Source organism: Lynx canadensis, chromosome E1, assembly GCF_007474595.2.
Source record: "Lynx canadensis isolate LIC74 chromosome E1, mLynCan4.pri.v2, whole genome shotgun sequence".
NCBI lineage: Eukaryota > Metazoa > Chordata > Mammalia > Carnivora > Felidae > Lynx > Lynx canadensis.
This window is the reverse complement of record NC_044316.2, coordinates 57067777-57083504: the sequence shown is the minus strand read 5'-3', so window position 1 is coordinate 57083504 and position 15728 is coordinate 57067777. Positions and strand designations below refer to the sequence as shown.

General features: G+C 60.7%; 1 protein-coding gene across 1 annotated transcript in view; it reads left to right on the top strand.

The window, feature by feature from the left end:
* The window catches only part of DNAH17 (dynein axonemal heavy chain 17), a 101391-nt gene that overhangs the window by 36490 nt on the left and 49173 nt on the right, over positions 1-15728 (top strand). Inside the window, exons 22-36 of the mRNA XM_030295066.1 lie at positions 39-155; positions 236-322; positions 1376-1528; positions 3393-3641; positions 5348-5470; positions 6747-7094; positions 7201-7292; positions 7634-7760; positions 8390-8542; positions 9747-9872; positions 10022-10129; positions 11378-11509; positions 11812-11972; positions 12608-12764; positions 13847-13951. Coding sequence (XP_030150926.1) covers positions 39-155; positions 236-322; positions 1376-1528; positions 3393-3641; positions 5348-5470; positions 6747-7094; positions 7201-7292; positions 7634-7760; positions 8390-8542; positions 9747-9872; positions 10022-10129; positions 11378-11509; positions 11812-11972; positions 12608-12764; positions 13847-13951 — 2238 coding nt within the window. The remainder of the gene's footprint in view (positions 1-38; positions 156-235; positions 323-1375; positions 1529-3392; positions 3642-5347; positions 5471-6746; positions 7095-7200; positions 7293-7633; positions 7761-8389; positions 8543-9746; positions 9873-10021; positions 10130-11377; positions 11510-11811; positions 11973-12607; positions 12765-13846; positions 13952-15728) is intronic.

Below are 15728 nucleotides of genomic sequence, written 5' to 3'. Positions count from 1 at the left end.
CGGAAAAAGGAACGGCCCCTGGGCTCGATCTGCCGCAGGAGCTGCCCGAGCAGTGGACAAACACCAAGAAGCTGGCCATCCAGGTGAAGCAGAACGTGGCGCCCCTCCAGGCCAACGAGGTCAACATCCTGAGACGGAAGTGCCAGCAGTTCGAGGTGGTGCCATCCCGGGGGGCCGGGCCCGCACCCTCCACGTGGCCGGGCTGGGGAGGGTGACGCGACTGCTCCTCCCTTAGCTCAAGCAGCACGAGTTCAGGGAGAAGTTCCGGCAGGAAGCGCCGTTCACCTTCACGGACCCCGACCCCTACAAGTCCCTGAATAAGGTACGTCGGTCGAGGCCCCGGTGCCTCTCGGCCGTTCCTCAGGCTGTCACTCGTGGGCGTCCAGGGACGCGGCCTCGAGGGGCCTGGCCTCGGGGCTGTGCGTGTGCACAGGTGTCCCCACGGACCCCAGGTCCCGTGCCCGAGCCTCTCACCACGTCCCCCTCCGTCTCCGCTGTTTCATCCGGGGCCGGCGTCCAACGTGCAAATTCCACGGGGCTGGGCCTGACAACCCACTCGGGCTCGGGTCCCGCGGCCTCCCGCGGGGGAGCGTGTGGGGCACTCAGGACTTAGCGCAAGAGACCCCAAGTGCGAGTGACCTTCAGGGTCGCCCGTGCGTGCCCTCCCCCAGCCTCTGCTCTTCCCACGCAGCTTCGGGGCTGCCATTCCCCAAGAGGGTCCCCCAAGATGGTCCCCGTTCTGCAGGGTCACGTCCCCGAGCCCAGTGGGGAGGCGCCCAGCGTCTCCTGGAGCCTGAGGGGCCTGGGCTGATTCTGCAGGGGGATCCCGCGTGAGCTTGTCTAGTAACCGGGTGTGTGCGTGCGGAAGGCCTCTTGGAGCCACCCGCCCACACGCACGCACGGGGCGCCCACCTTCACACCCGTGCAGACAACGCGCGTACTCGACACGGAAGCACCCACTCTCGCTCTCCTGGTTTGGGGTGACTCTTGCCTTCCTCCTCTTGCCTAGGCTTCCGTCATATTTAAAGCAATCAGGCATTACCTACGTAATGCTTAATAAGGTAAAAAAATAAAATAAAATAAAATAGAGCGTGAAAATTAGGAAAGTCTGGAAGTCTCAGGAAGTTCGTATAGAGTCCGTTCACTCCTTGAGCCTAAACCGCCTTCCCGCACGATCAGAAGCAGCGGGCGTCTGAAGGCAGGAGGGGAGGGTAGCGACCGTTGCCCCATGGTCGGCGCGTGGGGCTGGGACACAGCAGGGTGCTGGCGGCGACCCCGAGAAGGTGCCCCGGGACGTGGCGGAGGGCGAGAGGGAGGCCGGCACTGAGTGCCAACGGTGCTGTTGACCCCCTCCCTCACCGCCCCCCCCCCCCAGCAACAAAAGAGCATCGCGTCCATGGAGAGCGTCATGGACTCCCTGTGCAAGTCCGGGAGCCTGTTCGAAGTCACGGTCCCAGACTATAAGCAGCTCAAAGCTTGTCACAAGGAGGTCTGCCTGCTGAAGGAGCTCTGGGACATGATCGTCATGGTGAGGTGGATGGCAGGCACCAGGTGTGGACGGGGCAGGCCAGCGCCACGGGGACCCGAGGACGGGGCGGCGGGGGGACGGGTGGCTCTGCACCGGCCTCAGCCCAGCACCCGGATGTCGGGGGGAGGGGGCTCTGCACCCCCACTGCACCCCAGCGCCCAGACGAGGTGCTCCCGCTATCCTCCTGCCCCTCGGATGCGACGGCGTGGCCGACGCAGGCACCCCCTCTAGAAGGGTAGCGCGCGAGCGCCTGGGGGCTCCTGCCGCCTCTCCTCCCAGCTCCCCCGTTTGCAGAGACGCGTGAGCCTTCTCTCTCATTCTCGGGATCGAACTTGAGGATCTTTGCCAAATCCTCCTCCCCTGCGAGAGGGAAAACCGTCACGCCTTTATACGGAGCCGAATCTTCTCCGCGAGCTAATCTGGGGAGAACTGCTCTCCCGGCGTGACGCAGGGCTCCCGTACGGAAGCACCCTCTGTCTCCTCGTTTAGTTCCTCTGTCAGGATGGCAGAGTTCAATGTTGAAGATGACCGCACTGAGCCCACGCAGTGCTTACACAGGGGGAGGCGTCTCTGGAGTCACAGGCTCTCTTACGACCGCTCCTAACGAGAGCGGACGCATACTTACTTTCCACACTTAGCCGGACTCGAGTCTCTTGCGTCGGAAGGCCATCCCAGCAGGCAGCGGTAAAGCCAGAGAGGACGGGTGGCCGCACTTCCCCTCGACAAACACCACTCAGCACAGACTAGAGCCTACGTTGCCCGGGAGGGAACAGTAAGCGTTTACAGCCAGAGTATTTCGGGGACAGCTCTCCAGACCGAACTGGCCAGGACGCTTCTAGGAAAACAGGATAGAGAATAAGCTTAAACCTGCCAGAAAGAGCCACTGATGTGATTGAGGTTTGCCTCTGAGCATAGCTTCCAGGCAGGTTTCTTGTAAACACCCCCACCTCTCTCTCATTCGGTAACAAGTACTCTTGTCCCGCCCGAGCCTCCAATAATCTCGTCCCTTCGATCCCAGCTACGCATCCGTTTTCAGCCCATCCCAGACCCAGAAGATCTGTGGTCTTCTGTCGTCACTGTTGGTAGGGTTTTTCCCAGGGGAACATTCTGTGTCTTCCGGTTTCTTCTAACACGTTGTCACCAGTCAGTATAAGCCAGGTTACTCTGCACTAACAAACAGCCCTGAAAGACAGCTCTGTGTAGTTAACAGCAAAAACGTATTTCTCTTCCGTGCCAAATCCACGCGCTGGTTCCAAGCAGCCCTGGGGCGGCTCAGAGATCCGGGCTAGGTAGCCACACGTGTGTCCGTGATCGCCAAGGCGACAGAACTCGGAGTTGAGCCCTGGCAGTGAAGTGCCTCTGCCCCCAAGTGCCAGGCATCACTCACGTTTTCCTGGTCGAAGCACGTCGGGTGGTCCTGTTAAGTAGAGGGGCCTTTGGGTTAAGAGTCCGACTTCGGCTCAGGTCACGATCTCGCGGTCCGTGTGTTCGAGCCCCGCGTCGGGTTCTGTGCTGACGGCTTGGAGCCTGGAGCCTGCTTCGGATTCTGTGTCTCCCTCTCTCTCTCTCTCCCTTTCCCCCCCCCGCTTGCCCTCTGTCTCTTGTTCTCTCAAAACTAAACAAACATTAAAAAAAAAAAAACAACTATAAAAAAAATAGAGCAATAACGCCCACCATAGGACACTGCCCAAATCTATCTTAACTGCCGACTTCTAAGTTGTATCCGTACAACTCGTCTCCCCGCCCCGGCCCCCGCCACCCTTGTATCTGTCCACCTGACCACCCTCGCTGTTCCCCGGGGGGCCACGGCAGGAAGGTAACCCGGCCGTCTTCCCGAACCTTCAGTGAGCTGTCCCCACCTCAGGTGAACACCAGCATCGACAACTGGAAGACCACCAAGTGGAAACATATTAACGTCGAACAGATGGACACAGACTGTAAGAAGTTTGCCAAGGACGTGAGGTCCCTGGACAAGGAGATAAAAGCTTGGGATGCCTTCGTGGGGCTGGACAACATGGTGAAGAACACCATCACGTCCCTGCGTGCCGTCAGCGAGCTGCAGAACCCCGCCATCCGGGACCGCCACTGGCACCAGCTCATGCAGGCCACCCAGGTAGTGCGCTTGGCGGCCGGCTGGCCCGACGCGGGCGAAGCCGGGCCTGGGCAAGGCCGGCTTCGGGCACCTGTGACCTGGACCGGTCACGCGGGGGCGGGGGGGGGGGTAGGGGTCTGCGCGCAGAGGGCCCCCGTGCTGCTTGCAGCGCTCTGCTGTGGCCGTCTGGGAATTCCTAATAATTTTTTAACAAAGGGTCCCATCGTTTTCATTTTGCACTGGGCCCTGCGAATCCGGCAGTCGGTTTCGGTTGTAAGTTGACTGTCCACAGGGTTCCGGAAGTTCGCCTCGGGTGAACAGCTCTCCTGGCTTCCCCGTGCACCCCGGGACCACAGAGCCCTAGCGTCCTAATTTTCCCAGGGGTGTCCCCTAGTCGGGGGGCTGTTATTGGCATCGACATCTGCAGGAGGCAGATAGGAACAGTTCCCACCGTCTGCAAGCATTGAACAAAACTATATTGGACAGCTACTCTGCAGAGGCCCCGCAGCGGTGCCCAGGATAGAGAGAGAGAGAGAGAGAGAGGGAGAGGGAATACACAGCCTCTGTTCTCAGGGAAGTGAGAGGAGGATAGCATGAGCCATCATATTCGGGATCCCCGAGTGGGATTTTCAGCAGCGATTCTGAGTTTAGAGGAGGCATCCTCTCCGAGGGCAGGGAAGGACAGAAAAGGCTTCAGGAGCAGATGGGGTGTGGCTTGAGCCTTGGGAGAAAGACACACAAGACAACCAGAAAGGCTGTCCGGAGTACTTGGGTGCTGAGACCACAGCTTTTCCAGGCCACTGGCCAGCAGCTTCATATGCCCACCCAGGCGCCCCGGGAGAGATCCCTGGCCGGCGATCAACAGGCACCTAAGACGCCCCAGCCGGGGACTTAGTGAAACCCCAGCAGCTATTTTCCCAAATGTGATCGGGAGACGCTCCGTTCTATCAGTTGGTTAAGCCAGTTTCCAGAGGGGGCTCAGAAGCGGTGTCGGGAAATGTCCGTGTGACGGCGAGAACGAAGGAGAGGGCGTGTGGAAGGGGTTTGAGGACTGGGTGGCACAAGGCCAGCACCTGATTCTGTCACTAGAGCGACAGTGCCCGAGACTCAGCTCTGCCTGCTACGAAAACAATGGCGAGTAACGTCAATAGCATTGATCCCTGAGCAGGTGCGTTAGCATCCGGGGGCTCCTACAGCAAAGAACCACACACCGGGGGCTTCCAACCACAGAAACGTGTTCTTTCGTGGCTCTGTGGCCGGAAGTCTGAAATCAGGGTGTGGGCAGGGGTCCCCCCCTCTGAAGCCTCCTGGGGACAGTCCTTCGCTGCCTCTTCTAGCTTGTGGTGGCCCCAGGCGTTCCTTGGCTTGTGGCTGCCTCCCGCGTCCCACCAATCTCCGTGTCTGTGACCACATGGCTTTCTTCTGCATTTCAAAGCCCTCTCCTCTCCTCTCCTCCCCTCCCCTCCCCTCCCCTCCCTTCCCCTCTCCTCTCTCTTATAAGGACACCTGGGTTTAGGTGCCACACAGATAATCCAGGATGATCTCATCTCAAGAGCCACTCACCCAAGTCACGGAGCCCGTCAAAGGTGGCACAGAGCTCCCGCTCGCTCCCCCCCTGCAGCCCGGATTACTTGCTCACCTGCCTCTCTCCACAAGGCACAGAGATGTCTGTCCCGTGCTAAAGGACCTGATGCGGAACGTGCCTCTCCCCCCACCCCACCCCCCAGGTGAAATTCGAAATGTCAGATGAGACCACCCTGGCAGATTTACTACAGTTAAACCTCCACAAATACGAGGACGAGGTCCGGAACATCGTGGACAAGGCTGTGAAAGAGTCGGGGATGGAAAAGGTATTTTTTTTTTTTTTTTTTTTTTTTCAAAAGCAATGTTGTTCGTATGGGATGATGCTGAACATGACCCACCCGCCCACCGCCTACAAGCATGGGGTCCAGCAGCCACATAACACAAAAACAAAAGCTTGGTGGGCTTTCTCTTAACCGACGCCCCCCAGATACTTCCAGAATTTATTACCGAGGAAAGGATCCCACCCCTCCACCCCACTCCTCCACCCTGGCTACACTTCTGTCTCCTGTGCGCAATGGTGACACTTTTTTTTTTAATGTTTTATTGATTTTTGAGAGAGACAGAGACAGAGTGCGAGTGGGGGAGGGTCAGAGAGCGAGGGAGACACAGAATCGGAAACAGGCTCCAGGCTCTGAGCCATCAGCACAGAGCCCGATGCGGGGCTCAAACCCACGAACCGTGAGATCGTGACCTGAGCCGAAGTCGGACGCTTAACCGACGGAGCCGCCCAGGCTCCCCAACGATGGTAGCACATTTAAAACTGCCCCGAGCTCTCTCCTCTCACGGAGCACCCTTGTTTGTGGCTTTGGAGGAGAGGTGGAAGGAGGGAAGGCAGGAGGGCTGGCCACTGGCTGGCTGGGGCGGTCCCGGGACACAGGGACACTGGGGAGGATTCCCTCTGCAGTTCAAACCTGTCTCCTCACCTGCTTGGCGAGTGTCAGTTGTCGCGTTTTGGCTTTCTTTGAGCCATAATTCACATGCCGTCGCACTCACCCATGTAACGCGTACAACTCAGTGGCTTTTGTCTCTCCATAGATGTGGGCAAGCATCACGTGGTAGAATTATTCCACGTTGGGGCATTTCGTCAACTCAAAAAGAAAGCCGCGCCCTCTAGAAATCCCCCCACCTTCCCGTACATCCCTGTCCCTCGTCTAAGCCACCACGAACCCACCGTCCCCATGGATTCGCCCATCCCGCCGTCTCGTATGAACGGGGTCGCGCAACGTATGGCCTTTTCCGTCTGGCTGCTTTCACGTGGCGTGATGTCTTCAAGGTCCATCCGTGTGGGAGCGTATGTCCGAACTTCATTCCTTTTTATGGCCCAACGGCCTGCCGATGACCTGTTCGTTTTGGCTGTCTGTTCGTCTGTTGACGGACAGTTGGGTTGTTTCCCCCTCTTGGCGGCTATCAGTGTTGCTGGCGTGAACGTGTCGTGTCGGTCTTCTCAAAGCAGGGCTTCGTCCCGTGTTCCAGAGAACTCCGGGTCCTTCTCGGCCCCTCCTGCCAGCCGCTGAGGGAGCCCGTTTCTGTGTCCCCTGGAAGGTTCTGAAAGCCCTGGACAGCACCTGGTCCACCATGGAGTTTGAGCACGAGCCGCACGCACGCACGGGCACCATGATGCTGAAGTCGGACGAGGTGCTGGTGGAGACACTGGAGGACAACCAGGTCCAGCTGCAGAACCTGATGATGTCCAAGTACCTGTCCCACTTCCTGAAGGAGGTGACGAGCTGGCAGCAGAAGCTGTCCACAGCGGACTCCGTCATCTCCATCTGGTTTGAGGTCCAGAGAACCTGGAGCCACCTGGAGAGCATCTTCATCGGCTCAGAAGACATCCGCGCCCAGCTGCCGGAGGACTCCAGGCGCTTCGACGGCATTGACCTGCAGTTCAAGGCGAGCACAGCCTTCTCCCTCCTCCCGGGCTTTTGCGGGAAGGGCTCTGCGGAGAAAACGCGGCTACTGACGCCCTGCGGGGCGGGGGGGTCCCGTCTCTTCCCAGGCCCTGATGGAGGAGGCGGTGAAAACTCCCAACGTGGTGGAGGCCACCAACAAACCCGGCCTCTATGACAAACTCGAGAACCTGAAGAAGAGGTGGGTCCCCACGCCTGTCCGGGTGAGAGGCGTCCTGGCTGCAGGGACCTGAGCCATCAGCCCGCGCCCCGCCCCCTCGCCGGGCCAGGACAGAGCAAACCCCCCTTCCTGGGGGCTCGTGCTCCCGGCCACAGGGCGCCACGCCGGCCACGCAGCGTGTGTCCGGCCTCAGAGGAACGCCCGCGGCGTGTCAGGTCGGAAGGTCTGAATGAAACGGGCTGCGAGCCGGGCGTCTCCGGGGCTGTCAGCCCAGTGCGGACGGGCTGGGCTGGGCTGGGCTGGGCTGGAGGAGGCCTTCCCAGGACTGGGCCTCAACAGCCCCCTTTTCTGCCCCCTCCTAGCCTGGCCGTGTGCGAAAAGGCCTTGGCGGAATATTTAGAGACCAAAAGACTGGCTTTCCCGAGGTTCTACTTTGTCTCCTCGGCTGACCTCCTGGACATTCTCTCCAACGGAAACAACCCCGTGGAGGTAGGTGGGCCCCGGGCGGCCCCGTGCTCGTCCCCTCGGCAGCCCTGGCTGGGGTGGAGGCGTGTGGGTGCACGTCACCTCCACAAGGCCGTCCGCGCCAGAAACTGCCGGGGGCCCGGCCATGACCGCTTCACTGGACGCGTCTCAGATCCTGTCCCATAGCTCCCGTGCCTCGCTTTCCTCATCTGGAAGATGGGTTGGAGGCCCGGGGCTTGGTGGGCCGCTGCTTCTCAGAGACCCGCCCGCTGGCTGGTCCTAACAGACCCCAGGCCCCGAGAGCCAGGAGGAGAGGTCTCCTTGAGGCTCTGCTGAAAGAGAAAAGGGGTAACCAACTAGGCAGGTGGGGGAAACGACTATATTTCACTATACTTTCCTTGAATCGTGAAGTCACGGGATGGCGTGGGGTGGCCCAGGGACACGGCCTTGTCAAGGAAACGGAATCTTCCGGAACAGACCTTTGTCTCTCAGTGCCGGCTCCCGCCTCAGAGCCCTCCGCTGTGCCCTTGGTTGGTCACACATGTTTGGTCATCACCGATCAGAGGAGGGGGAGAGAAGCAGGCCGTGTGCCCCCCCCGCCCCCCCCCAGCCCCTGGTTCACCTGACCCAGTGTCTGCCCTGTCCCGCCCCAGGTGGGCCGTCACCTGGCCAAGCTCTTCGACAGCCTGTGCAAGCTGGAGTTCCGCCTCGATGACGACAGGAAGCCTCTCAAAGTCGGCCTGGGCATGCACAGCAAGGAAGACGAGTACGTTCACTTTGACCAAGAGTGTGACCTCTCGGGGCAGGTGAGCGCCGCGGGCACGTCCGCGCTGGAGGGACAGCGGGGACCTCTGGCGGGGGGTGTCGGCACGGCCGCCGGCCCATGACGGTCCTTCTCTCGAATAAAAGCTCCACCAGCTTCCTTACAGCATTTCCGGAAACGCCTCGCCTGCACAGCCTGAAGCGTATCTTGCGAGCCAACAGCCAGAAGAGGAGGGGTGGGGAGGGGAGGTTTCTGACACGGTCCAGCTGTTCGAGGGCTTGTGGGGGGGCCGCCTGGAGGGGCCCCGAACAGTCAGATCTAGGGCTTTGACCAGAGAGCTCTCCTCACCTCGGGCGGCCCGTTCCCTTCTCTAGCCTCCCTGAGAGGCCACCTCCTGCCGACAGAAACTTCCGGCAGCCCCTTGTCCACCACCCCCCACCCCCGTCTCATTGCCCAACTCAGCAACCAAATGGGATTTCGACATCATCGTAAACGAAATGTAGCTCAGAGACAAATTCGCTGGGGGAGGAAAGAGGAAGATCTCAGGGGCGCCCGGGGGGCTCAGTCGGTTAAGCATCCGGCTTTGGCTCAAGGAAAATCAGGACAAGGTTGGCAGGGCTGGGGCAAGAGCCAGTCACGGAGGCGTGTTCAGACCCGCTCCCCCCCCCCCCCCCCCGTTAGCTCCTTACAGACACAGTTGGCCTGCACCGTCTTTAGTCTAAAAGAAAAACCAACCTGATTGTCCTGTTTCCACCCCGCCCCCTCCCCCGCCGCCACCCACCTACCCCACCCCTGCCAGCAATGGCTACTTGAGGGCTTGTATTTCCAAATACAAAGAAGGCCCGGCTGCAAGTTTGTCCCACGGGACCACCTGAGGAACAGCCAGAACATGCCGGGGACCCGAGAGGACAGACGCCATGTCTCCCAACATCAGTAGCACCCCAGGGGCCCAGACATAGCCAGTCTTCTAGAATTTTCTCTGGATCCCCTCCCCTGTCTGCCTGGAGATCACATGCACGCTTGAACACCCAGCCCAGTGCGACAAGTCTCGGTGGGGGGCACCACTGGGTTTCCCAAGTGTATTTTGTTAAGCAGGTCATTCTTCCTGCTCTGCAAAAACCTTGACTTTCCTACCCCTGGGGTGACGACCACTGGTACTTTTTTTTTTTTTTTTTTTAATGACAAAGTGAGTCTTTGGAGCTAGCTGAGCTCAGGGCCCGTCGGGTTAGTGTGGCTCCCGTCCCCAGGTGGAAGTCTGGCTGAACCGAGTGCTCGACCGAATGCGCGCCACGCTCCGACACGAGATTCCAGAAGCCGTGGTGACGTACGAGGAAAAGCCGAGGGAGCAGTGGATCTTTGATTACCCAGCCCAGGTCTGAGGCTCGGGTGGCGTGGGGGTGGCTGTGTTCACCTGCCCCTCGGTCAGTCCAACCGGTAACAGCCTATCTGGCCGGCAGGGACTGTTTTATCAGAAGTGACACTCACAGCGCGGGCGACGGGGGGGGGGCCCGTCTGTTTTCAGATTGCGCTCACGTGCACGCAGATCTGGTGGGCCACCGAGGTGGGCCTGGCGTTCGCGAGGCTGGAGGAAGGCTATGAGAACGCCATCAAAGATTACAACAAAAAGCAGGTGCGTGGTCCCGCGGGTCCATCCGAAACACTGCCGAGAGATTTCCAGAGGCATCCGCTCTGCGGCTGTGCCCTTGCGGGATTGCCCTACCCGTCGGTCAGCCCAAAGCGCTCCAGTCTTGGCAACCCCCAGTGGTTCTGCCCAAAGGAAACCAACCGTTTTAGAAATACGTAACTTTAGGGGCGCCTGGGTGGCTCAGGGGGTTAAGCATCTGACTTCGGCTCAGGTCATGATCTCACAGTTGGTGGGTTCGAGCCCCGCGTCGGGCTCTGTGCGGACAGCTCGGAGCCTGGAACCTGCTTCTGATTCTGTGTCTCCCTCTGACCGCCCCCCGGCTCACTCCCTCACTCACTCTCTCTCAAGAATAAATATACATTAAAAAAAACTTATTAGAAACGGATAACTTTAATTTTTTGGTCTGGAAATCATCAAAGGCTACCGTGAGCCTTTTTTGAAAGATTCTTGGATCTTCTAGTAAAGTTTGATGTTGGAAATATCAAAAAAAAAAAAATTAATTGATTTAAAATAATTTAAAAAAATAAACAAATAGAAAGATTCTTGGCTAGGGGTGCCCGGGTGGCCTCTTCGGTTAACCGTCTGACTCTTGCTTTCGACTCAGGTCGTGATCTCACGGTTCGTGGGATCAAGCCACACACGGGGATCTGTGCTGACAGCACAGAGCCTGCTTGGGATTCATTCATTCGTTCATTCATTCCTTCTCTCTCTCTCTCTCCCCCTCGTCCACAATAAAGAAATAAATAAGCATTTTCTTAAAGAAATTTTGAAACTAAAGATAATTTTTTTACGTGAGGAAAGCTACCCATAACCCCCCCCACCTGTTGTGCCAACCGTCAACGATTTGTATGTACACTTCTGATCTTTTCACGTGCGTGTGATTGACTTGCACGTAAATAACACACACACTATCTGCAGGGCTTCAAAACCCCCCGCTTTTACTGAATACCCACCATCTCCCCGTGGCGCTAGATTTTTCTCGTGCTACGTCATTTTTTGAGCCTCCGCGGAATTCCATCAGGGGCTTCTCTGCTTACCCCGCCCCCCCCCCCACTTGGGGGATATGAAGAACTTTCTCTGCGCTCCCTGTTTGTAAGCAAAGGCGTGCCGGTCGTGCCTACCCTACCGTCCCCCCTGCCGTGAGCTCCCAGGGGACCCAGGCAGCCAGGCAGGGTGGGGGGGTGGGCATGGGCAGCACGTGGGGTCCCAGCCGAGGTGCCTCTGCCCCTGCAGATGAGCCAGCTGAACGCGCTCATCACCTTGCTCATTGGAACCCTCACTGCCGGCGACAGGATGAAAATCATGACCGTCTGTACCGTCGATGTGCACGCGCGGGATGTGGTCGCCAAGATGATCACGGCCAAGGCACGGGCGCTCGGGCAAGGGTCAGGTGTTTGGGGACCCCAGCCCCCCGTTCGTGCCTCTTCCTGGAGAGGCCGCTCTATTCCTGGTGGCAGCCACCTCCCCCTGTGCCTCCCCCCCAACCCCATCCCTCTCTGAGACTCACCCCTGGTGAGCAGTCAATCCGGGGGGAGGGGCTCGCTCATCAGGATTGGGCTGGGGGAGGTGGGGGTGGGTGGGGGGGGTGGGACCCTGCAGGAGGGACGGGGGCCCTTCCTGGGTCAGCTGTGGCTCCCACACTCCCGCCTCCTGCCGCCTCCCTGCAGGTGGAGAGCTCCCAGGCCTTCACCTGGCAGTCACAGCTCCGGCATCGCTGGGACGAGGACAGGAGACACTGCTTTGCCAACATCTGCGACGCCCAAATCCAGTACTCGTACGAGTACCTGGGCAACACGCCGAGGCTGGTCATCACCCCCCTCACGGACAGGTGAGGGCACCGGCGCCCGTCGCTTCCCGAGCAACCGGGAAAGGAAACCGCCTGTTTTCTGCGGACCCTTCCCCGTGCTCCCTCGCGCTGTCAGACCCGAATGTCCCCCCCACCCCGCCCCCAGCCCCCCGTGGCTGACAGAACCAGGCACTTGGGTCGGGGAGGCCTGCGTTCGGACTCAGTCCTGCCACCCGGTGGGGACACCCAGCCTCGGGCGCCGCGTTCTGGACCCATCACTTCACTAGCCGTGCGGTCTTGGGGGACTGGCTTATCCTCTCTGGGGGCCTGCAGCGGGGGGGGGGGTGCCATCTTACGAATGAGCTTGTGGAAGAAGGAGCGATTTAATGAGATGAAGCACTCCGACCGGCCAGGAGGTGCTCAGAGCGAGCCCTCCAAGATGGTGAGGTGACGGTCACTGGTTTACTCCGCCCCGCGGTGGGCACAGCGTCTGTGCTGCGTCTGCCCCAGGACGGTGCTGGTTCCTGGGCCGCGTCTCGCGCGCTGGCCGGGCCGGTCCCTGTCCCTCCCTGGCGCCCAGCAGGTGCACCATGGGCACGACGAGCTGACCCTATGGTGAGAGGAGAGGGGGCAGCCGTGGGGTCGCCGCACTCGGGATGATCAGAGGTCCCTTACAGATGCTACATAACCTTGACCCAGTCCCTTCACCTGATCATGGGCGGAGCCCCTGCCGGCCCCGCCGGGACGGGAAAGACCGAGACCACCAAGGATCTGGGCAGGGCCCTGGGCACCATGGTGTATGTCTTCAACTGCTCCGAGCAAATGGATTATAAGGTGAGCTCCCAGGCCCAGAGGGGGCGGCCAGAGGCCCCCGTGGGGACCACGTACAGCACCCTCCACGCTCCAAGCGTGTTCTAGGCATCTGGACACTGCAGGCCGAACCAGGGGAGGAGAGGCCCCAGGTTCCCGGTCTGCAGAGTCTCTGTACACAGCAGGCTCAGCAGCTGTGTCCCTGCTGGCCGTCTTGGCCCTCCCGGGAAGCTGGGGCCTCGTGGATATGACTAACACGTCTGGAAGAGGCTCCTAGGGTCAGCACGCCCAGCCCCGAATGTCCTGACCCGCCCTAGGAAGGGACCTCCTCCCAGCCTCGGCTCTGAGCTTTCCCCCTGGTGGCTGGGGGCACCTGTGTCGTGGTTCATCCAGCCTGGGGCTTCCGGGTAAAAGCAAGTCCAGGCAGGCTTAGGAGGGGAGCCAGAGGCCAGGCCGGGCCCCGCCAGGCCCTGGAGACTGTGCAGAATGGTGTCAGTTTTCTGAGGGTCCCGGGAGAGTGCATACCCTCTTGGAGGCCCCGTAGAGCAGCTTCCGACAGGAGGGCTGGGGGTGGGCCTGAGGCCGGGAGCCTGGGTCTGCGGGGGCCTCCAGTCCCTTCCCCACCCTCATGTGAGCCCCGGGGCCCGACCCTCCTGAGGTGGCACCAGCAACCTCACCAGCAAGGCCACGGTCCACGCCAGCCTCTGTAGTCCGGAGAAGTCAAACCTGAACCCGGACGCCCCAGAAGGAGCGAAACACTCCCTGGAGCCCTCGCAGAATCCCTGAAGACTGCCGATCACCCAGCTGAGGACTGGGGTGCCAGAAGCATCTAGAAGAAACTGACACTCACGCCCCACCAGCCCCTCAGAGAGAAGCCCCCTCCCTTGTGTGCAAGAAGAACATTGCACGAATGCGCTTGTCTGAACTGTCCAGCTGGGGCAGGGGGTGGCAGGGCAGCCCCCACCCCAGGGAGATCACCGGGGCAGGATGGGCTCTCCCCGGCGGCCAGCTCCACGCGGTATTAGCCCCGCCTGAGGCGGGGGGCGCCGGCCCTCCGCCTGCCTTCCTCTCCCCAGGGCTCCCTTCTCCCCTCTCACCCTCTCTAGTCCTGCGGCAACATCTACAAGGGCCTGGCCCAGACGGGAGCCTGGGGCTGTTTCGACGAGTTCAACCGAATCTCGGTGGAAGTCTTGTCGGTGATCGCCGTGCAGGTAGGGCCCCGCGGGGCTTAATGCGCCGTGCAGCGAGGGGTGCTGTGGCACAGAGACGGGCGGTCTCCCCCGGGGCTGTCCCTCGGGGGCCCGGGGTCCGGGCAGGCACACGGAAGCGAAACCAGTGAGCATCGGAGAGAGCGGCGTGTACGTAACCGACCGCAGGTGAGGGGCTGCCGGAGTTTGCTTGGAGGCCGGGGACAGAGTTCTTTGTAACAGGTGTCAGTGCAGGATGCGTTAGAGAGCGGTGCTTGGAGGGGAGGGGGGAATCTGCCCGTGAACTTCGGGAATGCACCACGGGGGGGGGCGCTGGGGACCAGGTGGGGACAGGATGCTCAGGTGGCGACAGCCCTGTGCTCACCCCACATTCCTCCCGTGATCCCACACACGCAGGAGGTGAGAACCACAGGGCTCTCTCCGGGGAACTGAGGCGAAGCTGGGGGTCCAGAAGCAACTTTGCATATTCCAAAAGGCCCCAGAGGTCAGGCTGTTGCTGGTGCAGAGGACCCCCACCCCCACCCCCACCCCCGCACAACAGACAGAGAAGCAGACACAGGTCCCCGGAGCCAGGCCTTCCGGCCAGCACACGAGGCTGCGAGGCAGAGCGGGGGGCGCAGAGGGGACCCCGGCCCCCCCTCCGCTCGAGACTCACAACCTGGGCGTGGGGCCCGGTTGAAACTCACTGATCGGACTCCCCAGCTCTGCGCTTGGCAGGGATCGGAACCCTCTGTGTTCAGTGATCGGAACCACCTCCTAACCCACAAGATGGTTTTGAGGGCACAGGCTGGCCGGCAGGATGGGAGGTGAACGTGGGTAGCTGACATCCTCCACTGTTACCCTCCTGACACAGAGCTGTCCCCGAGCCCTGAGCCAGGGGCCGGGAAGGCAAAGAGGGGACGAAGGCCGATGCCTTGGGGTGCCCCCGGCCCCAGTCCACCAGTGCAGCAGCAGTTACTGCCCCACCCCCTAAGTCGGTCACTGCACCCCAGAATGTTTTCTGACTCCAATGGACCAGCAGGGACCGGCCCGGGGTGCTAGCTAGAGGCTTCGCATGGGGTGGCGGGGGGGGGGGGGAGCCCTTCTGGAAGGGAGCCCTGCGCTGCGGGCCAGCCAGGGAGGAAAGGCCAGGACCGAGGGCGGGAACTTTGCTGGGAAGGCGGAGACTCTGAATTCAAGTCCGGGTGGTTGGAAGGTTTTAACCGCGATCGTGGGGCGCCCTCCAGTGGTGGCGCGCGGCCTCGCAGCCGCTCTGCCGGCGCGGACCCTCAAACCCGGCCAAGGACCCCTGAAGTTTAGAGATCCCCCAGGGCCGGCTTTCTTAAAGACTGTCTGACACAGAGGTGGCTCTGATCAGTGCTCCCACGCGGCACTTCCAGGGCAGGAACGGGACACACGGAGCCGCTAGGAGGTGAACACCACTCAGCGATAGTGCGGAACCAACTCTGGGGCAGCTTCGCCCTTGGGGGCCGGGGTGGGGGGGCGTCCCCGGCGTTCTGCTGGGTGACATCACGTTACACGCCGCACGACACCCTGGCGTTCTGCTGGGCTACGTCATATTACAAGCTGCACGATCCCACACAGCATTCGTGAAATGGCAGGGTTACAGCAATGGGGAGCCGGGGGCCAAGGAGAAGGTGGGGGCCGGGGGAAGTGGGGCTATGGCTACAGAAGGGCACGTGAGGGGTCCTCGTGGTGACGGCAATGTCCCTTGTCTCGACTGCCTGTCGGTGTTGGGGTCCTGCTTGTGATGCTGCACTGCTGCTGTGCCAGATGTTAC